General features: G+C 42.3%; 3 protein-coding genes across 8 annotated transcripts in view; all 3 read left to right on the top strand.

Annotated features, from left to right (window-relative positions):
• The first annotated feature begins 63 nt into the window (after window positions 1–63).
• Window positions 64–9,519, top strand: LOC114795940 (putative protein MSS51 homolog, mitochondrial). Its single transcript, XM_028989692.1, has 7 exons — window positions 64–191; window positions 1,229–1,395; window positions 1,546–1,695; window positions 3,822–3,946; window positions 4,082–4,645; window positions 7,920–8,013; window positions 9,032–9,519. Exons 2-7 carry the CDS (start codon window positions 1,238–1,240, stop codon window positions 9,261–9,263), a joined length of 1,323 nt encoding a protein of 440 aa, XP_028845525.1. The 5' UTR covers window positions 64–191; window positions 1,229–1,237; the 3' UTR covers window positions 9,264–9,519.
• Window positions 9,520–10,357: 838 nt separating this feature from the next.
• Window positions 10,358–14,144, top strand: LOC114795841 (putative protein MSS51 homolog, mitochondrial). 4 transcript variants are annotated; one of them, XM_028989528.1, is made up of 7 exons: window positions 10,370–10,473; window positions 11,109–11,124; window positions 12,444–12,590; window positions 12,667–12,791; window positions 12,934–13,497; window positions 13,594–13,690; window positions 13,871–14,144. In XM_028989528.1, the coding sequence occupies exons 3-7, from the start codon at window positions 12,445–12,447 to the stop codon at window positions 14,076–14,078; spliced, it is 1,140 nt and encodes a 379-aa protein (XP_028845361.1). In that variant the 5' UTR covers window positions 10,370–10,473; window positions 11,109–11,124; window position 12,444; the 3' UTR covers window positions 14,079–14,144. The 4 variants fall into 4 exon arrangements, with proteins under 4 accessions (XP_028845360.1, XP_028845361.1, XP_028845359.1 ...); XM_028989526.1 differs by lacking the exon at window positions 11,109–11,124 and adding an exon at window positions 11,983–12,319 and having other exon boundaries at window positions 10,414–10,473; window positions 13,597–13,690; XM_028989524.1 differs by lacking the exon at window positions 11,109–11,124 and adding an exon at window positions 11,983–12,319 and having other exon boundaries at window positions 10,414–10,473.
• Window positions 14,145–19,576: 5,432 nt separating this feature from the next.
• Window positions 19,577–27,965, top strand: part of ankfn1b (ankyrin repeat and fibronectin type III domain containing 1b) — a 51,011-nt gene continuing 42,622 nt past the window's right edge. Inside the window, exons 1-2 of one of the 3 annotated variants that reach the window (XM_028990022.1) lie at window positions 19,577–19,704; window positions 20,731–20,774. In XM_028990022.1, coding sequence (XP_028845855.1) covers window positions 20,758–20,774 — 17 coding nt within the window. In that variant the 5' untranslated portion in view covers window positions 19,577–19,704; window positions 20,731–20,757. Of the gene's footprint in view, window positions 19,705–20,730; window positions 20,775–26,858; window positions 26,918–27,061; window positions 27,359–27,965 lie in introns of those variants that run through there. The other 2 variants (XM_028990021.1, XM_028990020.1) reach the window with 2 other exon arrangements.

Here is a 27,965-nt window from a genome sequence, read left to right as displayed (position 1 = left end):
GACCCAATATGACTTCCAGACTTTACAACCAGCAGCCCTTACTGGGCAAACCATCAATCATCCTCCCAGAGAGAGAGAGACAGGGAGGGAGGGGGCAGATGGTGATGTTCAGGATCAGGAGGAGGGCACACAGCTGAATTTGGTGGTTCAGAATTCAATGTGCTTCTGTTCCTCCCGACCACGAATGAAAGGTACAGCATTTCTCTGTTTAAATGTTTTTAAGCATCTTCTTGCTAGATTTATCATGAGAAAGTGTGCGCTATCATGACTGTATTTCAGAACAAATGTTTCAGTCTGGAATGGAATATGTTAAAAGTTTTTAGTTTGCATAAATGTCTAAGAACACTCTTCTATTTTAAATTCAGGATGATTGACATCATCATTAGAACAAAAAAGGTTATTTCACATAATTCACTGCAGTTCAAATTGCGATCTTTCTGGATTGAACTTGTAGATTTCTAAAGGTCTGTGAGTGTGTGTGTGTGTGTGTGTGTGTGTGTGATGGTATTTAAATCTTAACGACACCAGATGTCCCACTAAAGGGGGCAGGAAAAGATGAAATGATCTGTAAAGTTGTAGATATTTTTTTTCTGGTCTTAGCCACTAAAACTCCTCCAGTCAGATTTAATTAAATTAATATATAAATAAAATTTCAGAAGTTGGAGTCAAGGTTAGAACCATCTTGTTACGTGGAGAGATTTACGTATTTATTGTAGACAATTGACCTATTTATTATACAAAACAAGTATAGAAAAGTAAGTGTTTTATGTGTGTATGTGAGTGTTTAGCTATTACATTCTCTTGTATCCTCTTCCTGCTCTCCGTGGGGTCTCTTTCAGCCAGTCCACATGTGTTCCAAGTAAACACTCAACACCAAGGGCCCGGTTTTCATGGCACTAAAACAGACATAGCACATGGGTAGTGTTCACTAATGCTCGTCTTCTGGATTTACACAAATTAACAGATACAGCCAAGAAAGCATCACATTTCTGTACTTTGGAGAGGGGGAACCAACACAGCTCTTTGGACTTCATCTGCAGCCACACCAAACATGCTGACAGACTGTCAACATTTGAATTCGAGAATCTGAACATTGCAAGCATTCACAATGTGCTACAAAAATATTCCAGCCACTTTTTATGGCATAGTATAAAATTACCCAGAGCAGAGACATGAAATGTTTAAGTAATAATTATAATAATGATAATTTCTTTTGTTGTATGATCAGATTGTCAGCATGGCCAGTACTATTCAAGTTCTCCCACAGTCCGTGACTCCCACCATGGACAGTGTTTACTCTGACCAATTGGGCTTCTTTTCTTTGGACTCCAATGTTCCTGGCCTATCAAAGGTCATCTTGGACAAACTCAACATGAAAGACTATGGAGAATACAGGTGAACAGTTTAAATCAGCCATAAACCTAGTACAAGTGCCTTATATTCTAAAGTACTAAAGGTTTGATAATGGATACCGTAGATTTTTATCGTTCCTCAGAATAAGAATAAATTCTTCCTAAACCATTTAATTCTATCTTTCCAACACAGGGCAGCACTGGAAGGGAAGAAAAATGGAACGGGGTTCAGCTCTCTCAAGGAAATGTTCCAGAAGATGGAGGACACCTTTAAATTCTGTACTGCCTGCAAGAAGCTTCCTGCACATTTGTCTCCCCCAAAGAGTCTCAAACGCTGCATAAAGTGAGTAACACACACAAAAAAAAAAAAAAAAAACACACACACACACACGGTTTGTGCCATAGCTTAACTGAGTGAGTTCTTGGGGCCAAAGGGGCTTAAACTGTATTAAAGTGTTGTGAATCTGTCGGGGATGAGAGCTGGATTGGTGGTCAGAGAGATTAAGATCAAACAAAATAGCTGTTCTTGATCACCTGACTAACAACTCTAACCACGGATTGGCTCTTTAATGTGAGAGCTCTCAGTGTTGGTGCCATATTTGGCTGTGGTGTAGTGGATGAGTCTGCCTCTCTGGTATCCGAGTGATCAGCTTTAAATTCCCACCAACGTTCCATGGTGCCACCATTCTATTCTTGCTCCAGATGTAATTAAAAACTGCCACCCAGTAGCCAACCAAAACCTCCCCATTAGACAGGCAAAGGTCACTGTTTACAATGTGCACACCAATAACATTTCACAATATTCCAATAAAACAATAAAGGGTACCATGCAGCCAAGGTCAGAGTATGATGCAGCCAGTCCAAAAGTTTTGATGATGTCACCCCTCTGGTTCATGCTACTGTTTCTAATAAAGTATGTCATGTGACATACTTTATTAGAAAGTCCACCTGTCTTATGAAAAGGAAAAACTTACACTTGTACACCAGTGTCATTACAAAGCATTATATGAATTATTTTATGTTTTTGGGGTGGGAAATTATACGATATTTCACCATCATACTTATATGCATTATATTATGGAGTTCTGAATGTCAGTGTTGTTCCACACGTGTTGCATGTGTGTGTGTGTTGGCCTTGAGAGTGTGTGACTACTGCAGAGACAAAATGGCAATAAACTGTATGTGCATAATGTCCTTGAAGACATTTAAATACTGGATCATACCAGGCATGGAACTGTCATAAGATGACACGGTCAGGTCATGTCAGTTATGCCACAGTCAGTGTTGGGAAGTAATGGAATACATGTTATCTTGTTACAAAATTAGAATACAAAACACGAGTGACTGAATTTGTTGGATCGGATGGTGGTGTGGCGGTTAGCAACATGGCCTCACACCGCCATGGTTGTGAGGTTGAATTTGCAGGGTGTATGTAGGAATGGGTTTCCTCCCACAAACCAAAGGCATGCACACTGTGTGAATTGGCAACTCAGAATTGTCTGTAGCTTTGAGCGTGCGAGTGAATAGTGTGTGGCTAACACCCGGCTCTAAGTGAGTCTCTGCCTTGCGCCCAGTGTCTGCAGCAACCGTGAGTGGGTCTAAGTGGTTGTGGAGAGTGAGTGTGGACATTTTGTTACGGTTAACATTGGTGACAATAAGAATACCTTAATTCTTAAGATCAATAGATTATTGAAAACATATTCAAGGATCTGCATTCATAAAGAACAAAGGCGACTGCAACACTGTGAGATCAGGCAGCCAATGGGGTAGCTTTTTTAGAGGTTAGACTCACTGCTTGATCAGGAACAAGAATTTCAATTTTTTTTTTATTCCAACTTTGTGGAATGGTTTAGGACAGGCCCTTTTCTGTTACAACATGAATGTTTCCCAGTGTGCATGGCCAATAAAGTGAGTTCAGGCATAAGAACCCCGTCAAATACCTTTGGGATGAACTGGATCAGAGCCAGATTTTCTTGGCCTGGATCATTACCAGACCTTACAAATGCTCACCAATTCCCACAGACACACTCCAGAATGAGAGTTCAAGTTCATGTAACTCCATATTTGTGCCCATGTATTTGGCAATACGTTTGTCCATACAGAGTAAGATCACTGGCCATTTTTACTTACTCATTGACCCACCCATTCACTTTCACTAACCACCTAATCCACAGTAACATTAAGCAGTGACAGATACTAGAAAAAATGCACTTTAAGGTTTTTTTTTTAAACATAAACATCAAATGTTCATGTGCAATGTCAGTGCCATCTGGTTACGTCATTTCTGACCATAAACAATGTAAGGGAAAAAAAGAAATTTAAAGCATTAATGTAGGTTTCCTCTCAGCTAATCATAATGCCAGGGCAGAACCCACTGTAACACAACATCATCATCAAATACTGGACCTTTTTGCAAAATACTGTATCATATCACATCCCACCATATGCTGATTTCACCCTCTGTTTTAGATGCCTGAATGTGTATTACTGCAGTAAAGACTGTCAAAAGAGCGACTGGCCGATCCACAAGACCTTCTGTAAGAACCTTCGTCTTATAGCTATGGACAGACTGGTAGAGTGGCTGGTTTCCACAGGTCAGTCTGCAGTGTATAGTTTTGCTATTGGGTATAAATTACATATTGTAGATCAGTGTTCCATTGATAATATTTGCTATATTGCAGTGTTTATTATATTTATAAAATTTACAGATTCATGCTGCTGCTTTTTAGGTGACTTACCCTTCCAGACAGAGGAATGGACTCTCTGTGCATCAGAGGTCAGAAGCTGGGATGACTGGCTTTCCATGCAGGGTGATCTGAGCCCTCGACTGGATGCCATCTTATTAGGAAAAAATATGAGTGACCTGTGGACCAATGCCGGTCGACAGCGGCCAGAAAGCAGGGATCTGAGGGAATCATTGTGGCGCGTTTGCAGTGAGTTCTTCTCAAAGCCTTTAACCCTTGGTCTGGGCATCAAAATATTCAAGCTGGACCCCTACTCTCATCCCCTCACCATCCATCTGGTGGGAGCTGCCAACAGTGAGACTCTGGGGGCTCGAACCACTGACATGGATGAGCTCAGCCACATGTTCCCCGGTCACCAGGGGCTGGAGGTGGTGATGGTTGGGCCAGAGGTGGTGGAGGGACCCATCCTGAGACCCCCTCTTAGAGCATTTGGGCCCAGAGGAAGGGTCTACATCAGCGGCTACAAGGGTCTCTACCACCAGTTCTGGGAGGAGGTTGTGGAGAAGGAGGCGGCAGCAAAACCAGACCTGGTGGTCGGCTTTCATCCAGGTAAAGACATGTGTGCACACACTCACATCCAGCCCTGGATTGACTTTAAATTCCAACAGGTTAAGGAAAATATTGTTTTGCAAGATTTTTTGCCTTCTATCTAGATTGAAATATAGGAGGTACACAGGCCTGTAGATCTGGTTCTAGCCTGCATCCAGGGGTGGAATGAATGAAAATGTAGTTTCACTTTTTATTGGCCCATGACGAGTGGCGATATATGTGTTTTGAGAACGATATTAGAGTTTTAGGTTTTCCAAAAAATTATCAGCTGTGGGTGTGTGTGTGTGTGTATGTGGGTGTGTGTGGGTGTGTGTGTGTGTGTGTGGGGGGGGGGGGGGGGGGGGGGGGTAGTTTGACTTTTATTGCCAAAGGACCTGATTTATGAGGACAGGTGGGCCAAACTGATTTTAGAATTAAGAAGCTTCTCTTAAACAACACACACACACTGGCCAGATATATCCTCTCACTTACATACCAACTCAGAGATCTCTTTACTGAATCACAACAGCTCCAGATCACACATTTCACTACCTGCTACAGACTCCCCGGAACTCAGTCATCTGCACCCCAACCAATGCATTTTCCTCATTAATGTGTATGCTGATCACAGCACTCCCTCGCTCTTAACTCACTTAACTTCTCACTTCTCTTCCTTTCCCTTAGTTTACTTTTTCTTACTTCCACACTTTCTCTACAGGGGCTGGCAAGACTGAATGAGAACGTTCATGCTATTAAAAATATGCTTTGGTATTGTAACAATTACATGTAACTAGTATATGTAACTGTTACATAAAATGTAGTAGTTGCAATTTATTAATTAAATCACTTGAATAGATCTATGTTTCAGTGTTTATGATCAAAGAAGATTTAAGTCTTTAATGTGCATTTAATTATACAACTTTTTGCCAGGGCTGCTAGAATTGTGTTAGTTCGCTCAACGTGAAACCTCGTTTGAGCGAGATGGAGCATACGTACAACACAAATACGCTGTATCGTACACGCAGAAAACTGGTTTTAACATTCTGTGCTTATTTCATTGGCTCTAACCTAAAACCATCAGTCTGAATTTGCAGTACATGTATGCTACTCTGACAAAGTATGCCTGATCGTTGTATGCTGGCATCTGCTTTGCTGTTTTTCTGCGTTGTGCGAACTCTTCTCTAGTTGTCATTAGAAAGGGCCAGTTGTTTGTTTTGCATTTTAAACCAGTAGGTAAACGTACACATTTCCCAGCTAAAGGCGGTTTATTGGTCTTCCAGCTGAGAGCAGCTGTACCTCACCTTTTTTTTTTTCATTATTGTATATTTTAACTTTTTCATCTGTAAATCATCTAAATCAATGTAAGATCATGTTAGAAATGTGAATCAACTGACACTTTCTCTCGTTTCAAAATGCAATTGCGCTTCCTTCAAAAGCACTAAACTGAAAAGTACATAACTTCTTATTAAAAATGGTTACCACCCCAAACCCCATAAACCAATGCCTAAAGGGGGCATCCTCCACTAAATAGATGAAAGTGAAATTGAAGTGATTGTCATTGTGAAAGACTGCAGCACAGCACATGGTGACACAACGAAATGTGTCCTCTGCTTTTAACCATCACCCTTGGTGAGTAGTGGGCAGCCATGAAATGCGCGCGGGGAGCAGTGTGTGGGGATGGTACCTTTCTCAGTGGCACCTGGATTTGAACCCACAACTTTTCTATTACGGGTCTTACCCGCTAGGCCACCACATAAACCCTGATGCTTTTTCATAAATATACATGTATGTAATAATTAATAATAATTAAATAATGAACCATATATTATGTTTAGCATTATAATGTTACAACATCTAATACAAGTTATATCTCCCCAGTGGTGGCCTGGTGGATAAGGAAGCAGACCCGTAATCGGAAGGTTGCCAAGGTACCGCTGAGGTGCCACTGAGCAAAGCACTAGGGGTGGGAAAAGAACTCCATATTGCAATATATTGTTGTGCTCTCTGTCGCAATAAATAATCGAGACACTAATGGCCAATATCGATATTTTATTACAACACAAAATGATTAATTTACCCGTTATCAGTGTCGGTGTCACTACCCAATATCTACCATTCTGTTTGCGGGGGGGGGGGGGGGGGGGCAAAGTGGCGCAAACAGCCTAACTCAAGTGAACTAACAACAACAGAGAAGAAGCGCAGAGAAAGGAGGAAAATAATAAAAAACAAATCGAATGCCCACCCGCTAGTTTAATAAATGAGATTTCCTCATTATTTCCTTATTCCTTATTTTTCTTTTTCAGTCCCAAATACTGTGATATATATCGTTGATTAAATTTCTTCCAATATATTGAATATCGTAGATATCGCAAATTGTGATATTGTCAGGATTGCCTGCAGCTGGGCTCCACACCTGACTTTAATCCTGACGCCCCATAAATGCCGGAAGTTTCCGCCCGTTCGGGGTCGCTGGCATTTTCGTGGACTCTGCACGAACTTGACCTGGTTTTGTTATGAGTGTTTTGAGTTCTGGCAATCGCCACACGCCTACGGGTTAGTTTCAGTTCGTTATATAAGTTAAATCGTTTTCGGCCACCGCGCCGCTGTTTATTTGTATTTCTTTATTGTTTGTATTAATAAAACCCCGTTCCCAGTATGTCAGACCTCTGCGCTTCCTTCCCCCGTAAGTCCGTAGTCGTGACAGATATTATCATTATCATGGCCCACATATCGCCACAGAATTGAATCGTGAGTTACCTGTATTGTCCCACCCCTACAAAGCACCGTCCCCACATACTGCTCCCCGGGTGCCTGTCATGGCTGCCCACTGGCCACCAAGGGTGATGGTTAAAAGCAGAGGACACATTTTGTTGTGTTTACATTTACAGCATTTATCAGACACCCTTATCCAGAGCGACTTACAATCAGTAGTTAAGGGGACAGTCTCCCTGGAGCAATTTTAGGGTTAAGTGTCTTGCTCAGGGACACAATGGTAGTAAGTGGGATTCGAACCCGGGTCTTCTGGTTCATAGGCGAGTGTCTTACCCACTAGGCTACTACCACGCTGGTGTTACGCACAAGGTGTTACCTTGTGCTGTGCTGTATCACTTCATTTTCAGTGTTTAGAGAAATGTTAGAGGAGTTCTACAAATTCTTTGATATTATCACATGATTTTTGACTGTGATCTGATGTATTGTTTGACCCCCTAATAAACAGATATTATCAGACAGAATGAGATAACTGAACAATAGCAGGGCAGGATTCACTGTTTCTGTGTTCGCCTCTGATTCCCAGGATTCCACGCTACACAGAGTCTGGGAGAGGGCTGGCTGCCCACATTACTGCTGCTGCGAGACTTCAACATCCCTGCAATGTTTACCTTGTTTAAGTAAGTACAATTCTAAAGAGATCTTTGCAGAATGTGTGAGCAACATGCTTACGTTTTTTATGGCCAGTGCAGCTCCACGGGCCTCAGTTTCCAATAAAACTCCAGTTTACTGGTCAGATACATTACAGTGCAGTTCCATGGTTTCTGTTACAGAGCTGTAGTTTCTAGTCCAGTCCTGCAGTTGGCAAATCGGCGCTTGAACGGTGATTGATGTTCATCAGTTGAGATGGGTCAAAGACAGTCGCCAACTCATTGCTGACTGTGGCCAAATATCTAGCACACTAAATATCTGGTTGTGTCGCCAACAAGCTACAGCCAATGGGAGCAGAGGGACCTCCAATGCTGTAACTGTGATGCAGTACAGCTGTAGTTCTCCATTTCCTGGCCCATAGTCATTTATTTATTTCTTTTTTGCATGTTCATAGAGCATGTTTATGTTGGTCATTTCCCAGGTCACTTCTTGGATTTCCACCAGGAATTTAATACAAAATCTTATCACAAGTCACAAAGCTGTGTTGTGTAAACTGTACAGTGATCCAACTTTGGAAATAATGCACTCTGAACTTCATGTCCATGTCAGGGGGGAACAATTTGAGCTAGGTCAGGATTTATATGACATGACCTGATGGCTTCATGCTTTTCCATTTGGGGCAGTGGCAGTGGTGGTCAAGCGGCCCTGTAATCAGAGGTTCGAATCCAGATCCGCCAATGTGACACTGAGGTGCCACTAAGCAAAGCACTGCCCCCCAACACTGCTCCCCGGGCGCCTGTCATGTCTGCCCACTGCTCACCAAGGGTGATGGTTAAAAGAAGAGGACACATTTCATTGTGTCACTGTGTGCTATGCTGCAGTGTTTCACAATCACTTCACTTTCATTTCTCTAAAAGTCTTTAAATCAAGGAAACAACCCAGTCAAAGCAAACTGATATGCACAAGATGGCCACCCCAGTACATACCCACATTTTATTATCCAATTGTGTAGAGTATAATGTTCTTGCTTCTGTTCCTCTGCCTCAGCGAGTCCGAGTTCGAACTATCCCTGCAGATCATGCTGGAGCTGGAGATGCACATCAGGACCAGTGGACCAAACCCATTCAGGTCTCTGAAGCCGGAGCAGGTGCAGTCCTGCCCCAACAAGCCTGCCGTCTACTGCAACGCCCACTACATCTGCTTCCAGGGGTTACTGGAGAGGGAAGAGGAAGAGGAGGAGCAGGAGAATACGGAGGAAGAGTTGGCTTCTGTGGGTTAGGGATGAGGTTTTAAAGTCTATAGTTATTAACACAAGTTTTTTTATTAATTCCAAACTAACCCTACCGTACTGATAAATCATCTTATTGCTGGTAGCCAGTTTTAGCTGGTATGACCACGATTAAAGCACAGATTACGCTGGTCAAGCATGCAGGTCAAAGCTGGTCTTAGCTGGTATGAGCAAAGGGAAAACATAACTTAAGATGGTCAAAGTATCTGTTTTCTTTTGTTAAAAATAAACTCCATTGTGAACACAATGCAGTGTGCTTCATTGACCAGAAAGAATGAAAACTGTGTGAGATCATTGTCACACTGGCTACAAGAAAAAATTGGCATTCAAATAGGCAAAATTCCAAATTTCGAATTTTAATTTAGGATAATTTTTACGGCCTATGAAGTCAAATAAATCCATTTTATGAAAATTTCACTTAGTGAGATTATTTAACATTAATTCTGTTCCCCTAGAATTGGTGACAGGTGTAAAGAGTGCTTTGGCTGTTTGTGAGCAGCATCTTAGATCTGGAGTGTGTCCCCTTACGTCATCATAAGGAGAAAGGTTACCTCCCCTTTCTCATGCTTTTTCTGCCCAGAAAATTTCCAGCCCCTCCCCTAAAAAAGTATCTCCACTGACCATCATGGCTGGAAAACGCGTGAAGCATTGCAGTTGCGGAACCAGTGGGTTAATACATTTTTTTCTGGAATGCCTCCTCACTTCTATTGGCCCCTCTCGTCCTGCCTCCCTCCTCATTTGCATTTAATGCTACAGACACCGAAACGGCAGGTCCAGGGAGAAATTTTGGAAAGAGCCTACAGATGTAGTATTAGGGGACCACTAAGACAAGTATAAAAGCAAAAAAAAATGTCATGGGGCATTTAATCTGGTTGTTCGCTTAAGTGATTTGGCAAGTTTTAGGCCTGTTACCCATCCTGTCGCAATCCTCTCCATCCTCTCCTGTGTCTGGGACCGGCACCAAGAAACGCATGGTCACATGCGTCTCAGTGGCTGGGTTTCAGATCAGCTACAATACAAACAGAAAATCAATATCCACGAACAAGCAAGTCCCAGTTTGCTGAGAGCACTCAAGCCCCCGTGACTGTGACAGGAGGCCGGACCACCGACAGCTGTCCACGGCTATAAATGCCACCCGGCACGAGTGTCGCTTTACACACGGATGTATTCTCCTGTCCCGCATGACGCAGCAGATAGGCAGGTAAGAAGTGTGTGCGTGCGTACGTGTGTGCACAGCCACGCTGCTGCAATAGAACAGAAGGAAAATCTGCTTTTAAAAACAAGAAAAAAACCAGACGGCAAGTCGATCCCTCCACTCCGACCGCCGCCCTACATGGCAGCCGCACAGCGACCTAAAGATAGAACAAAAAGCAGACACTACATATCAACAGCCAGACATAATCAAATATTTTATAAATGTAATTCAGGCATTACTTCAAACAATTCAATTATAAGATCCAATGTTGTATTGCAAATATAAAATAAAACACACACACACACACACACACACACACACATATATATATATATATATATATATATATATGTTTTATGTGTTTTATGTGTTAATATATATTTACTGCCGTGGTTTATTATGCAATTTAATGTCGATTTTTTTACATTTAGTGTTGTTGTGTAATTGACTGTGGTTTTAGAGTTAGCGTAAAATACACTGCCTTTCATCGAGGTGGAGACATGTGCATAAACACACACACACACACACTATACAATGAAATAATTCCAGTTGTTATTACAAAATATGTGGTATAAGCAGACCACCCTGCAATTCATGACATGTAATACAATAAAAATGTAACTGTTCTTTTTTCCCATAAGTTATTTTTGGTGAGAGGTAAGTATGGTTAAAAATGATAATTTTTCATTTTTTTCATTTATTTCAATTAAGAATCACTCATACACATACATTACAACATACACTCATCGGCCACTTTATTAGGCACACCTATCCAAATGCAAATTACTGATCAGCCAATCACATGGCGGCAACTCAGTGCATTTTGACATGGTCAAGAGAAGCCGCTGAAATTTGAACCGAGCTTCAGAATGGGGAAGAAAGGTGATTCAAGTGACTTTGAACGTGGCATGGTTGTTGGTGCCAGACGGGCTGGTCTGAGTATTTCAGAAACTGCTGAGCTTCTGGGGTTGTCATGCACAACCATCTCTGAGGTTTACAGAAAATGGTCCAAAAAAGGGAAACATCCAGTGAGCAGCGGTTCTGTGGGCGAAAATGCCTTGTTGATGCCAGAGGTCAGAGGAGAATGGCCAGAGTGGTCCGAGCTGATAGAAAGGCAACAGTAACTCACATAACCACTTGTTACAACCATCGTATGCAGAAGACCACAGAAGAGAAGCAGTAGACCACACCGGGTGCCACTCCTGTCAGCTAAGAACAGGCTACAAGTCACGCAGGCTCACCGAAATTAGATTGGAAAAATGTTGCCTGGTCTGATGAGTCTTGATTTGTGCTGCAACATTCAGATGGTATGCTCAGAATTTGGCATCATCATCATGAAGCATGGATCCATCCTGCCTTGTACCAATGGTTCAGGCTGGTGAGGGTGGTGTAATGGTGTGGTGGACATTTTCTTGGCACAATTTGGGCCTTTTAGTACTACTTGATCATCGTTGCAATGACACAGTTTACCACAGTCTATTGTTGCTGACCATTTCCATCCCTTTATGACCACAGTGTACCCATCTTCTGATGGCTACTTCCAGCTGGATAATGAATAAAACTTGAATCATCTCAGGCTGGTTTCTTGAACATGACAATGAGTTCACTGTAAACTTCACTCAAATAGCCTCCACAGTCACCATATCTCAATCTAAGAGAGCACCATTGGGATGTGGTGGAATGGGAGATTTGCATCATGGATGTGCAGCCAACAAATCTGCAGGAACTGCATGATGCTATCATGTCAATATGGACCAATATCTCTGAGGAAGGTTTCCAGTACCTTGTTGAATCCATGCCACAAAGGATTAAGGCAGTTCCGAAAACAAAAGGGGGTCCCTGTACTAGCAAGGTATGCCTAATAAAGTGGCCAGTGAGTGTACATCAAAATCTTGAGAAATTGGAAATTAATAAAAACAAGACTATTAGAATAACTATCACTATCCAGTGCTTTTTTAAATATTTTTTTCCTGTAGGATGTCAGATGCAGGGTCTCAGTCCCTCAAGTTTCACTCACAAAAAGAAATGTTTGCAAAAATGGAGGAAACATTCAGGTTCTGTTGTTGCTGTGAGGAGCGTCCATCTCAGCTGGACCAAGCTCGGACTCTGAAGCGCTGCATGAAGTGAGGAGCTTGTACCTGTTCCTACTGGCAGATGAACTGGATGGCCAGTTTTACAGTGTATTTCTGTGTGTTGCAGGTGTCTGAATGTTTATTACTGCAGTAAGGAGTGCCAGAAGAAGGACTGGCCACAGCATAAAAAGCTGTGCACCATCCTTCACTGTGCAGCCATTGACAGACGCACAGAGTGGCTGATTTATAAGGGTAAGAGGAGTGGTGTGGTGTGGAAGATGACTATATTGTTTGAATGATAAATAGTCTTCATTTTAGTCACACAGTTTCAGGAGCATCAACAGGTCGACAAATTTTGATTAAGGATCAGTTGCTGTCTGTTTTACTCCGTCAGGTGACCTTCCATTCCAGACAGAGGAATGGACGCGTTGTGCATCAGAGGTCAGAAGCTGGGATGACTGGCTTTCCATGCAGGGTGATCTGAGCCCTCGACTGGATGCCATTTTATTAGGAAAAAATATGAGTGACCTGTGGACCAATGCCGGTCGACAGCGGCCAGAAAGCAGGGATCTGAGGGAATCATTGTGGCGCGTTTGCAGTGAGTTCTTCTCAAAGCCTTTAACCCTTGGTCTGGGCATCAAAATATTCAAGCTGGACCCCTACTCTCATCCCCTCACCATCCATCTGGTGGGAGCTGCCAACAGTGAGACTCTGGGGGCTCGAACCACTGACATGGATGAGCTCAGCCACATGTTCCCCGGTCACCAGGGGCTGGAGGTGGTGATGGTTGGGCCAGAGGTGGTGGAGGGACCCATCCTGAGACCCCCTCTTAGAGCATTTGGGCCCAGAGGAAGGGTCTACATCAGCGGCTACAAGGGTCTCTACCACCAGTTCTGGGAGGAGGTTGTGGAGAAGGAGGCGGCAGCAAAACCAGACCTGGTGGTCGGCTTTCATCCAGGTAAAGACATGTGTGCACACCCTCTCTCTCTCTCACACACACACACACACACACACACATACACACACTGCTCTGATTTTGATTCCTTCTTGTCAGCAGGGTTTGATGCTACAATGTCTGTGGATGGCGGTTGGCTGCCAACCCTCCTGCTGCTACGGGATTACAATATACCCACTCTCATTACTGCAGCTGAGTACGAGTCTTTCATTACTTAAGAGTTGAATATCCAGCTTTAACCTGCTCTGTTGAGCACTGTACTGTTGTGCAGCCACTGATGTCCCTACTCACATCATAGAAGTCCTACATCATTGTGTAATCTATAATCCTCTCCCTCTTTTCCTGTGTGTGTGTGTGCGTGTTTGTGTGTGCAAAGTGACTCAGAGTGTGAGCAGTCCATGCAAATCCTTCTGGAGCTGGAGATGCACATCAGGTCCAGTGGACCAAACCCGTTCAGGTCTCTGAAGCCGGAGCAGGTGCAGTCCTGTTCCAACAAGGCTCCAGTCTACTGCAACGCCCACTACATCTGCTTCCAAGGGCTACTGGAGAGGGAAGAGGATGAAGCAGAAGAAGATGAACACTGACATGAGTGGAAAATTCAAATTAGATAACAGCTTTTGGGTTATACAATAAATACAGTAATTACCAAACAAGTGTAATCAGAAAACTCACTCACTATAAACACTTGAAACACTCGTTCATGGCTGTCGGAGCCCATTCTGGTACGTTGGATGCAGGATGTGCTCACCCAGGACAAGGTGCGCACACACACACACCATTCACACACTCAGATCTATTGACCGTTTAGATTTGCCAGTTCACCTAGTGTGCATGCCTTTGAACGGTGAGAGGAAAACCGAGAAATCCGCCGCCAGCACAGGGAGATATGCTCCACACACACACACACACACACACACACACACACACACACACACACACAAAGCCGGAGTGAGTATTAGAACTCATGACCTTGGAGGTGTGAGGCTACTTTGTTAACTGCAGGGCCACCTTCAGGGTTTTATTTATTTCTCATCACATTGGGTTTCTGTATTGGAACGGTGATGGTTTTTTTCCTGATTGTAAGATTCTGTTGTGTTTGATTCAGCTTTTCTGACAGTTGATCGATGATTAAATGCATGTTTGCAATTGACCTCAGTTGATTGCAAAAGCATGTTTATTAGCATGTTCAGAAATCGCACAGTCCTTCAAGTTCTGAGATGACAAGCATTTGAGCCCAGTTTTAGAAAACATTGCTTACACAATGCGTACTGCTCCCACCATGTCATTGTGTGCTGTGCGGCAGTGTTTCACAATCCTTTTACCTTCTCTGCATTTTTACTGAACACAGTGAAGGAAAGAAAAGTGTCAAATTCAACCAGTTTAACTAGATACATAACCAGTCTAGACTCATCCATTAACTTTTCAATATTCAGCCAGAAAACCAGCGGGTCACCCAATATCCCAAACAATTCCCGGAATGTCATTAATAAGGAATCGGGGCTGCCCTGGTCACTGGGTTTGTTCCGCTATGAGTATGACGAAGGAAGGCACCACTCCCACTTAAAAAAAGTAGTTTTTTCCCCTCATTACGGTGCTTAAAAAACTAAGCTGTCTAGTTTATGCTTATAAGCAAATTGGTATTTTTGACTTTCCAGGTTAATCAGTCAAATGGAAAAGTGAACCAATTAATGTATAAAATATAAGCTTCTGATACTGTCAATGGAATTGATTTGAAACAAGAAAGAAATTATGCTAAAATGCATCATTGTTGTGGATCGTTCTGCCATTTGAAGAATTGATTCTGGTCTGGGAGCATGAGAACTGTTCTGGTAGTGTGTCACTGAGCAAGACACTTAACCCTGAGTGTCTCCAGGGGGACTGTCCCTGTAACTACTTGTTGTAAGTCTTTCTGGTTGAGGGCATACGATAAAGGCTATAAATGTAAATGTATTTTAAGTATAGTCCTCAGGTTAATAAAACTTTCTATACAAACTATTTTCAGTCAGTTGCGCCTTTTATCTAAAATAGATAAACAAAGACTGCCCACACATGATAACCACATTGTGGGTAGGTAGTGATATTATGGACATTTTTTAGGCTAACAAGATATCTTATATTTAATGAGGATAGTCAAAACAGACCTTCTGGTCAACAGAACATTTAAGGCATCGTTTTAGAAATGGTGCAAAGTGCAGTGCAAAGGGATCCTCAGGATGTGCATTAAAAATAAGAAAGAATCGTCTGGTAGTTATTCGTATCTAGAGGAAGAGAAACTACCCTGTTTGTTGCGATGTATTTATTCCTGTGTTCAGACAACAACCGATATGATATAATAATATTTTAGGGCTCTCATGTTTTGAATTCCACTAAACCCCACCACCACCAACCCCATTTTGTTGTTGTTGTTATTAATTGCTCAGAATCGTGGAAGACTTATATAGACTATATGGAGAGAGATGATTATAATGTGAGAATGTCAGTCATCCTGTGGTAACGAAATATGACCTAGACTATTGGCTTTGAACAGGTGTTGCAAGTGAACAGGCTGTAAAAGTTTAGGCTACAGACACTCAGCATTGAAAAACTGATGCTAATTATCCAGGCAACATTCTTTAACAGCAGTCAAGATGTCAAAGGTGAATCAACAAAGTATGATTTTTATTTTTAATACATTTGCCAAAACCTCAAGCAGTCAGGACTGTAGAATGCTGAGGAAAAAATGAACTTAATCAATTTTGGAATAAGGCTGTAACATTACAAAATGTGGAAAAAATCATGGACTGGTTATACTTTCCGGATGCACTGTAAGTGGATTGCATTTTGTCAGGCCTCTAGCCTAAGGACAACTTTGGTGTCCCACCTGAAGGCTGAGCTTAGGGTCCCTGATTCACACAAACCCCCTGTACACAATAAGGTGGCAATACCTCATGGGGGAAACAAAAAAAAAATATTCCTCAACACATTGTAACTGAAAACATAACATTAACTTTAATTGGATGCCACATGTCAAACATATTCAAACTCAACAATAACTCTTGCCACTATTGCCAATATGAACAAAACTAAAGAAGGGTTGGCATAGTTGAAAAAAGGATGCATTTCACAGCATTAACTTTCCATTTGTGAGCTGTTGGGGTGGAATAAGCTTTCTGGATCCTCCAGTCAGTTCTATGCAGATAGCTTGTGGGGCCTAGAAAGTTCTCTGCCATTTCTAGGCTCTGCACAAAACCAGTGCTACTGTACTTAATCTTGACCAGATTCAATTTGGTGGTAACATGATTTTCTTCTAAAAGTTGGATTTAAGGGGCCAGGACGTTTGTATAAGGGGACATTGCTCCCTCTTGTCCCATCATAGCGCCGGCCCCGATTGTGAGGGTGAGTGAATAATGTGTGTGTGTGCAGGCCTTGTGGTGGGCTGGCATCCCAACCTTGGTGAATCCCCTCCTGTACCCAAAATTCTTTTAAGTTACAGTCACAGTATCATAGCTAGAAAATGGGAGTCTGTGCAACCCTTCCAGGATATGCCTTAACAGACCATCACTGATCCACTGCCAATCCCATCATGCATGGTGAACACTATGATGTTGCTGGCAGGATAAGGTTCACCACGGCATCTCAGCCTCTTTCATGTCTGTCGCATGTTCTCAGCATGAAGCTGCTCTCATCTGTGAAGAGGACGGGGCACCAACATAAGACCTGCCAGTTCCGGTGTTCTTTGGCAAATACCATCAAGCTGCATTATTTGTGACTGTGGAATCACAAGCTTGGTGATTTACTTAATTTTAAGATTTAATATTATTCTGTGTACATGGTTAATGTTTACTATTTTGTCTGTTTTGTATGTCATTGTATACGTTTTTGCCTATATTTAAATATATTTGTGGCATCATACCGTCACTCTTCAACAAGGGCACAAGGCACAGCTGGAAAATAACATTAAAGTTTTAGAGAACTCAAACAGACAACATGTTCAACATGATTCTGAAAATTTGTTGCCAGACAAAACTGGTCTGACTATTTGTTTAATTGTCTGCCAGAAAACTGTACACTAGCAGCTTCAGATATGAAATACAACAGTGATTTAAAAAAATTCTGACTGCTAAAAACAAAAAGAAATTCAGAAATGCAAATCATGTGCTTTATCCAGCCATCAAAGTGGTGGCTGGATGCATGTGTGTGTGTGGTGTGTGTGTGTGTGTAGAGGCCCCTTCAAAGGAACAACTGAATTAATAAATGCACATATTGTAAACTGTGCAGAATTGTTGTTGTAAAAGTGTTGTAAATAGTTGTAAATCTTTTGCTTATAATAATAAAGCTCCCTAAAACCTTTAAGATAAAAGCGCAAACAAGCATTCCAATAAATGACCACAGTGACGCTCTGCTCTGTGTTTTAAACTCGACCTATCATGGGCCAGCGCTGCCGAGGCGCCACTAGATGTCGCTGCTGAGCAAAAACTCAATCAGTAATTCAGTCTCCTTATTTTTTCTTCTCAGAAGTAACTGCTGTTTTGTCCATATATTAAATATGACAAGTTAACATCGTAATGTATTCCGAATTTCTTCCATGTTACCTCTGCTACATGAAGGAGATGGGTGATCCTGGATGACATTTCCCAGCTTGGTCTTAATCACCGGGCCTGTGGACAAGATGGCGTCGGTGAGGTCGGCTGCCGTCGCGACTGCTCCGACCGAGTTTACTTTGTTTTTGTGTTTTAAACTTTTTTTCAACAATGCTACACCGCCAAATCCACCACCATGAGCGCATTAAATACAGTAGAGACACTCTTGTTTCTATTAGTATACAATGCACTTACAACTTCTACTCCTGCACCATAGAGAGCATCCTGATGGGAAATAGCACCATCCTGGACAGGCGAGCCCTACAGAGGATGGTTAGATCAGCCAAATGCATCATCCGTACCAAGATCTCTGACCTTCAATCCATCTACAGCAAATGGTGCTGTACCAGGGCCAGGAAGATAGTGAAGGACCTCAGCCACCCCAACAATGGACTCTTCTCTCTGCTGCGATTAGGGAAGCACTTCTGCTCCCTGAAGTCCAACACAGAGAGAATGAGGAGGAGCTTCTTCCCGCAGGCTGTCCGAGCTCTCAACAACAACAGTACCTAGAACTCCAATACACTCCAGCACTTTCACTTTCAATCACTCTGGACTCTCTGCTCTTCTTTTTTTCTTCTTCTTTTTAATCTTATACATTGTCTTTCACTCATTTGCACACCTTCACCCTACCTGTTACACATATTTTATGTTAAAGATGTAAAAGTGTAATATTTGGTTATGTTTGCAATATTTGCATATACATTTGCAATACTGTGATCTGTAGCAGTCGCAAAAAGCGTTTTACTGCATATCATACCATGTATGACTGTGTATGTGACAAATAAAATTTGAATTTGAATTTGATTTACATGTATTCAACCCACCGTTGTATTATCATTTGGTAAGAGTTAAAGAACTTGGAGAGGAAGAAAAAGAGGAATAGTTACGTTACATATAGTGAAAAAGAACTTTGAGACAAAAACTCTAATGCATCATTAACCTCAGTAAGATAAACTTTTCTTCGTTTATATTTGTATGTCTCGTGTACATATGTATATGTATGTACAAATGTGTGGGAAATCTCAACAAATGTTTGTGCGTGGAAAAAAAAAATCATTTCTGTATATTTCATTAATGCAGAAACATTTTATCATTTTTGCCATAGCTGTGAATTTGCTGCAATATGCAGCATGGCTTCAAAGCAGAGATGGGCACATTCACGGCCAATAATAACTGGCCAGTAAACATTAAAATAATATGTTTTCGGATGTTCCGGATAATAGACATATACACACATATACCAATGTAAAAACTACCGTGAAATACTGAATATTGGTTTTTATTCCTTAATTAACCTTCAACGTGAACTCCAGATAGCGACCCTCGTGGTGACTGCGGTGGGGGCGTGGCCTGAGGTCATGGGGGCGGGGAGGTGGAGATGCGGGACGGTCTCCGATGAATGAGTGAGGCGGGGCGGACATTAACAGACACTTTTCACTCAGTTTGTACGCTTTGCTCACGAAATAACAAGCAGACACACGGGGGGGCGAGACTGGGTCCACAAACACGACCGTCCCGGACCGGAGCTGGGCTGAGTTCGCGGCCCATTTCGCCACAGGACGCGCGCCGCGCGGACTCTTTTGTGAAGAAGGTAGGAGCGGCGCGGCGTCTTTTTTTTTTGGTTTTAGTGTTTTTACGTGAACGTTTTGTAAACGTTTCCCCTGCGTTCGCCCGCCGTATCCCGTTACTCGGCGGGAATCCGTGCGCGTCGAGAAGTTTCACTCCGCGGTTGCCATGACGACACCGCACCTGAGGAGACCTGACGCACACACAGCAGCGGGGATGTGGGCCGCGTAGCGAGCGTGTGTGCGGAAGTGCGGCGCGTCCTGTGGTCAGGAAAAGGATGCTTACTGCACACACACACACACACACACACACACACAGGAAAAGGAAAAGTGAGGATGTTGTGGGTGAACAGGAAAGAACAGGAGAAGTGAAGGGAGGGTTACACTAAATTTGTCGACTATGATGTATGTAATTGATATGTTAAATTTCGCTGGTTTCTCTCCATGGGTTGAAACTATTATGTTCGAGTTCAGTGTCGGACGCTAATTATGCATAATTTGTATTTATTTCAGTGTACACAGTTTTGTCACTTTTTGTATGGTTATTGCTGCAGGAATCTGAAAAGTACCACCGGAAGTAAAAAGGTTTGCTGTTGTTTGTTTATAGTTTATTTCTTTTCTTTTTTTTTTTGGCCAAACTGTAATTGATCAAATAGTGCTCTAGTTGATTAGCATGGCGGCCTTGAATCATGCAGCGAATCGTGAAGTGCACGCTGGATGTGGCAGGCTGCAACGTGTCCACCGGGCCCTCTTCGTCCGGACTTGTACTGATGCTTTGCCGTAGCCATCAGGGCCACGTTGGTGCTACGCTTGCGTTGCAACAACATTAATATTCACATTCATTCCTGGAATGATGTTCAGGGGAGACGAGTGAAAAGAAAGAGAAAAGGCTGCATCAGCACAGGACTGAAGATAAATGATCCAGCAGGACCTAACTGGCTCAGTTAATTAACTCCTCATTTTTCTGCCTTGATCCAAAGTAGAGAGTGTTTCGATGAAAGATGGGAACTCTCTGTGTAACCCGGTTTGTTTCTCACCCCCTCTTGTCTCAGGATCTGCTGGAGATCCTGCATGATCTGATGGAGGAACTCTTGGGGTAAGATCTGCATGTGGCTAGTAATCAATATAATTGATTCTACTGATCTGACTTGTGGAATTATTAGAAAATATTATCATTATTCAATCACAATAAAAGAAATGTAGGTTTATCAATATATTACTCAAATACTCAATGGGCTAGTGGGGGCTTAGCAGGTAAGGAAGAGGACCGTAATTGGAAGGTTGCCGGTTCGAATCCCCGAACCGCCAAGGTGCCACTGAGCAAAGCACCGTCACCACACACTGCTCCCCGGGCGCCTGTCATGGCTGCCCACTGCTCACCAAGGGTGATGGTTAAAAGCAGACGACACATTTAGTTGTGTCACCACGTGCTGTGCTGCAGTGTTTCACAATTACAATCACTTCACTTTTTAATTAAATACTTAATTAAAAACAGTAACATTAACTCTTGATTATTTCCTTACAATTTTTTACTTTTAATAGCCCAAGAATGCCTCTGTGCTGTCCTGTGCTGATTAAATGTACTAAAAGAAATAGCAAATGTTCCCCCAGGACATTGACTTTAGGCTCACAATTACTTTTAATTTAAATAATTATATTGCGCTGTCAGGGACTGACTCCGGGTAGGAGGGGGGCATCCGCGATCTTTGTTGTGTTTGTGTTCCCTATTATCCTGATTGTGTGCAGCTGCTTTATCCTTTATAAATGCACACCTTTTGTGCCTTGTACTTGTTGGGTGTCCTCGTGTGTCCTGTACCAAAATGTGTCCATCTGTTCACCCCCCGATGCCGATGTGTGTATTTTTTCCCTAAAAATGTATATATTTATTTATCGGTATGACCTTATCTATATAGCACATAGGAATCTCTGGTTGCCTCAGTTTCGCTTGTAGCTTTGTTGGCACTCTATTGAAAAAGAGTTGTCATGGTGATGAGAGCAAGCTGTGCTCTCTCTTCCCCCACCAGGAGGGAGGAACCTGTGTTCCGAGGACCTACTCCAGAGAGGCGAGCACAGCTCTTCCAGGATCTGACCGTTATTGATGTCTTTTTTATTGTTGAGGTGTGATGTGACGCAATGAATCAGAGCCAAGTGGAAACTGTGCGTTGGTTTTGGTAGTTTAAATGTCATTGAACTGCCTCATTTGTGTTACGGACCAGCTGCATGTTTGGCCACCCTCCAGTTTACCAAGGCTACAAGAAAAATGGGTGTCATTACCACCTAGACCTTTACTGCTTCTTTACACTGACACACAAAAACAGGCAATACCTGGCTCAACATGGCTCCTGGTACAAGTTGTGGTTATCTAATATGGCTACTTCAGGGCTTTTTTGTTGCACTGGTTCACCTTTTTTTCATAGGTGCACCAGCCCAAAAGTTAGGTTCACCAAATATTCAACTGTATTGTACTTTTTTCTTTTTAACTTACTGTGCATATAGGCAATATATGGTGTGGTAGTAGCCTAGTGGGTAATACACGGCTATGAACCTGAAGACCCAGGTTCAAATCCCACTTACTACCATTGTGTCCCTGAGCAAGACACTTAACCCTATGTTGCTCCAGAGAGGACTGTCCCTGTAACTACTGATTGTAAGTCGCTCTGGATTAAGGGCTTCTGATAAATGCTGTAAATATAAATGTAAATGTAAATATTGACCTGTAAATGATCTAATATCAATCTGGTTAACATAAATTTTCTGTATTTGAAGCACAATTCTACAAGAGCGGTAACTTACTGAAAACGTGTAGGTGTTTAAAGTGCTTCGCTGAGCTGAAATTAAAGCCGAAGACTAAAATAAAACAAAAATTATAAATTTAAAGTGCAAGTGTTTTAAGTAAAGTAAAAAGTGCAAAGATTTTGTTCAAAGTGATTTTGTGCAAAGTGATTTGTGCAAAGATTCCTGAGTGATTGAAGGTGAAAGTGAAAGTGCTGGAGTTCTATGTACTGTTGTTGTTGAGAGCTTGGACAGCCTGCGGGAAGAAGCTCCTCCTCATTCTCTCTGTGTTGGACTTCAGGGAGCGGAAGTGCTTCCCTGATCGCAGCAGAGAGAAGAGTCCATTGTTGGGGTGGTTGAGGTCCTTCACTATCATCCTGGCCCTGGTGCAGCACCATTTGCTGTAGATAGATTGAAGGTCAGGGAGCTTGGTACGGATGATGCGTTTGGCTGATCGAACCATCCTCTGTAGGGCTCGCCTGTCCTGCATGGTGCTGTTCCCGAACCAGGTTGAGATATTTCCCATCAGGATGCTCTCTATGGTGCAGGAGTAGAAGTTCACGAGCACCTTGGAGGGCAGCCTGAAGTCTCTCAGGCGTCTGAGGTGGTAGAGACGCTGCCGATGTTGATGTGACAGGACCATGACAGGTCCTGCATGATGTTAACACCAAGGTAACGGAAGCTGTCCACTCTCTCCACTGGGCTCCTGTTGATGACAGGGGTCTGATAGTTCCTCTCCTGCTTTGTACTGAAGTGCACTATTAACTCCTTTGTCTTGCTGACATTCAGGTGGAGATTGGTCAGGTCAAATGTATGCTGAGGTAGTGAAACGGAGTCTGAGATGTGGAAAAAACTTTGACCATGAAAATTATGCTAAAAAAATTATATAAAAGACAACTTGGCTGACCTGGTAATCATATTGAAGTTCCCGATGTTTGCTAATTCTGGGTCCTGAACTCAATCATAAAGGCTTACACTACTTTGAAATGTTTCCTGAGATTGTCAGCTCTACATACAAGTCTAAGCAGCTCTGGTCTGCCATTCCCTAACAGTGGAATTAGCTTCTAAGTGCTATCTGAGCAGCTCCATCCCTCTCAGTCTTGTAAAATCTCCTGAAGAGAATGTCCTCTCCTAATTCCTAATGCCCCAACTTACATCTCCTCATTCTTAATATGCATACTGTTCATTAAGGGCTATCCACTTTGAAAAGGGTTGCACCTTTATGTCTCCTACCATTCTGGAGTTTTTACTCATTTGTAAGTCTATGGATAAAAGCATCTGCTAAAAGGATATGTAATATATGCAGCGAAGTGAAATGTGATTTATGTATTTCATGTTCTTCTGCTTCCCCCCCCCCTCTCATTCTGCTACTGTATTTCCAGTTTCCCATACTTTATGAAATATAGACAGACTGATTTTGTTCTCGTGTCAGAAGTATATTTTTTTATTCTCTTTTATTTTTGTTTGAACACCAGCAACAAACTGTCCCATGTGTGAGTGTGTGTGTATGCCAGGGTTTCTGCGCATCCACAGGGCCATAAATAGAATTACTAGTAATCCTTAAACACAGAGTTTAAAGGTCTTAAAAATATTGCAGACCCAATAAGTCAAATGAAACAAGCCTTCAATCTGTCAGAAGGTCTTAACAAGTCTTAAATCTGGCTTCCTTAATGTATGAACACTGGTTCTAGCAATACTTCAACTAGCATGGGTGGGAAACCGATACACAAGAGTGTGAGTGGAAGAGAATGAATGTGTAGAATGCCCATGAATGGCAAATGTTTCATTAGTTCAAAAACCCCCAAAATTCTAAAAAAATCTGGTCTAGATTTCCAGGTCTCGAAAAGAGGACATGTTCGTTGAAAAAAGGACATATCTGGGGAAAAGAGGACATCTAGTCACTCTACTTTTGTGGGCATTGTCCCTGTTATGTTGTTTCTGTTTAAATTTGTGCTTTTTCGTTCTCTCAATTGCACTTGCAATGTATGTAATAAAGACAATGTAACACTAGAGGGCACTGATTTATCACTTAATATTTTTATACGTCTTGAGTGATTTTAATTTCTAACCATTTTAAACATTATGTTTGAGCCCTATTTTATCTTAATGTTTAATATGTTAATTTAATGTTTATACATATTTTTTTATACACGCATATGTTTTTGTATGACTTGTGTATGTGTGCGTGTGTGCACACACACATTCTGGTGATGTATGGTCACCTCAATACATTCTACTTCTCTGATCATTTTTTTAAATTCTAGATTTTATGCAGCTTACTGACCTGCTTTTTCACGGTGATCTTCAGATAAGTCCAGATTTGGTACAAATTTATAAAATCAAGCTTTTTTCCCTCAGTTCATAACGTTAATAAAAATGCCAGTTGGTATGATTTGCTTTAAACCCTTTTTGTATTGGTATTGCAATGGTGACCTTGTGGACTAGCTTTTTACACTTGTCTGACAGGAAAGGAATATTCAGAACTCTTCACTTAACACTAAATCTTTGATTGGATCTGAGAAACCTTCTAGCTTCAGCATTTCACAGGTGTCCTTTTCTAGAGCAACTTAGAGCAACTTACAAACAGTAGTTACAGGGCTAGTCCCCTTGGATACACTCAGGGTTAAGTGTCTTGCTCAGGGATTAAGTGCTCAATGGTATTACGTGTACCTCTGACTTTGTGGTCTTCTGGTTCATAGGCGACCAACCAACACAGTTGGTTTGGAATGTTTGAGTGACCCTCTGGTATTTCTGGTCTGTTTCAGCAAGACAGAATGTTATTTAAGGTATTTTGAGCTGAATAGCTACATTTGAATGGTGGCCGTGCAAGTGAAGGCTAGATTTTGTTTACAGACTGTGTATAGTATGCCACAGGGAGCAAAGTAAATAAATATGCATTTAGGATATACTTATAAATACTACCAGTAAAATAATAAACTGATGTTGATTAACACCACCCAATTGAGTGGTGACGTTCCATTGGCCTACTGTAGGATTGATCGCTCAATAGGGGCCTATTGAAACTTAGCAGCAGGAGAAATCCGATGGAGGAGCTTTAGAGGTATGTTTATCATTTATTCATTTAGACAAACACAGAAAATCATTAAGAGAGAGCTATTCATTAATCTAGTGCCTTAATGAGAACCAACATGGCTGGGTTTTGGTGTATGGTTGGGTTTAGGATTACTGACACACTTATAATACACATGTACACACGTTATAGACCTATTACAACGTATTTGTGTGTTTGCTATAATCAGACGTAATGATGAACTACTACTGTAAGTGAAAATATCCGCATCTGCTCTCTCTGGCATGCAAAGATATGAGTCATGCAGCCAACAGCGATGTTCTTCATTTACGCACTCCTTCATAACAGCAACCATAATTCACTGTGCACTGGGAATATAAGCATCACATTATTTTATTTTGCGAGACTGTACCACTTTTCAAAATCACAATATTTATTTATAATGAATAGTTTACTGGCTTAATAAAAAGAGCAGAATCCCAAATAAATACGCTCTTATAGAGACTGATTCATACGTGCTTAAATCTGTCTCACATTGTGGTTTATTTTCTTATTATTATAAAAACAAGAAATGATTGTGAGCAAATGATTGTCTTGCATACAGTACCACTTTGTGTTAAGACCTATTGAATTATAACCCATACATTGCGATGTGTATCATATTGTCAGATCCTTGCCAGTACGCTGTAATGCTACACACTCTCGCTCTGTATCATTCACACCGTTCACATAGTGACCTGCTGTGACAATTGCAGCAGTGTGTAGTTGATGCAGATGGTTAATCTGAGGCAGGAGGTCAAAGAGCCTCTCACTTTGACAGATATTAGCTGGGCGCTTCCACGTTCTGGTCACCCTCCTTCCTCCCCCTTTACTCTTGCGCTCTCACTTTCATTCCGCCGCCTGACTCCATTGATCTCTGCAGCGTCTACACTTTAAGATGAATGGGGATTCTCCACTGAGAGGATCTAGCAACCCACGCTGTCCACATTCATTATTGATGTGAGCCGAGTTGAAGGCTATTCTCACGGACGCTGCCTGCCAGTGTGTGTGTGTGTGTGTGTGTGAGTTTGTTTGTTTGTCTGAGAGGAAGTGCTGTTAAAAATGGTTAATGAATGAGTGATGAATGAGATGAACTGACACACACACACACACACACTCACACTTCACTATCCACGTTTTAGTGTCTAGAATCCCATGTAGAATACAGAGTGAGGCAGTGAGTGTGTGCGCGTGTGCATACACATGAACTGGTGCCTTTATATTTGTGCAAAAAATGTAATCCCACCCTTCCTGTGCTCGATTTCTTCCTCTCTTCTCGGCTCCCTCTCCCTGTCTTCCTCCTCCCCCTTCTCTTGTCCTGTCTCTCTGTCTGTCTGTCTCTCTCTCTCTGCCTTTCCTGCTGCTGCTCGGCAGAGAGAGGAAGTAGGGGTAGAGGGGTAGGCTATTGTGCTCCCGCCGTGTCAGTTGGTTGACATATGCAGTGCAATGTTGTTCCTGCGCGTGTGCCCGTGTGTGCATGCGCAGGCACTACAGAACAGAGGAAGGGGAGGGGAGGGGGGGGCACTGCGTCTTCTCTGATTGTGTTCTGACTGTCACCAGGCAGGTGTATGGATGGATAGCTTCTTCCGAGACTCTGGAGGAGACTACGTATGACAGGGAGAGCCAGGGATAGTCGGGGACGCGTCAGGAGGCGTGGCCGCTCGACAGGAATGAGTCCTTATACACGCGCCCGCGCATACACAAACAGACCGCGGCAGGATGGCCAGTTTTGGTAAACTTACGGACTACTTCACCCGCGGGCGCTCTCGGGAGGAGATCCAGGGTGGCCGGGAATCTCGCCGGAGTGGCAGCTACTGTTATACTGCAGCGGAGGCCAGGTACACGTGTGTGTATGTGTGTGTGTGTGTGTGTGTGTGTGTGTGTTTACTCTGTGGTTCTACAATTGATGTCAGACATGAATGAGCCGTAGTTGGGGCTCCACTGCAGCTGACGGCACACACACATGTCATTTAGGTCTAGATGCTCTGGCTTATGTTTGTTTTTATGGGAACACATTATGTACATTGATTATGAAACCGCTAATGAGTTCACAGTTCCTGTGAGTCCATATGTGGAGGATTTTTTTTTTTTTTTTTTTTTTTGAATCTTTAAACAGACACACTCACACTGGCACTCCTTAATAATCTTGCACTGAAGATTTGTTCTTCTGCATTACTTATTCTCTGGATCTAGCTCGTTCAGTCCTCCTGCTGTGTGTGTGTGTGTGTGTGTGTGTGTGTGTGTGTGTGTGTGTGTGTGTGTGTGTGTGCCTGCGCATAAGTGAATCGCATAGCGATTCTGCATCTTTCTTGTTCTGGGATCTTCTGTATTAGATTCATGATATAGATCCGGAGTGTATTTCTGGCTGTGTGATGTATTGCTGTGTTAGAAAGAAGAAAATGTCCTTACAAATACAGGCCCACCACTATTAAACCACACATGTAT

The sequence above is a fragment of the Denticeps clupeoides genome, chromosome 8 (assembly GCF_900700375.1).
Source record: "Denticeps clupeoides chromosome 8, fDenClu1.1, whole genome shotgun sequence".
Classification (NCBI taxonomy): Eukaryota; Metazoa; Chordata; class Actinopteri; order Clupeiformes; family Denticipitidae; genus Denticeps; species Denticeps clupeoides.
The sequence above is the reverse complement of the archived record's forward strand: the minus strand, read 5'-3'. Positions and strand labels throughout refer to the sequence as shown.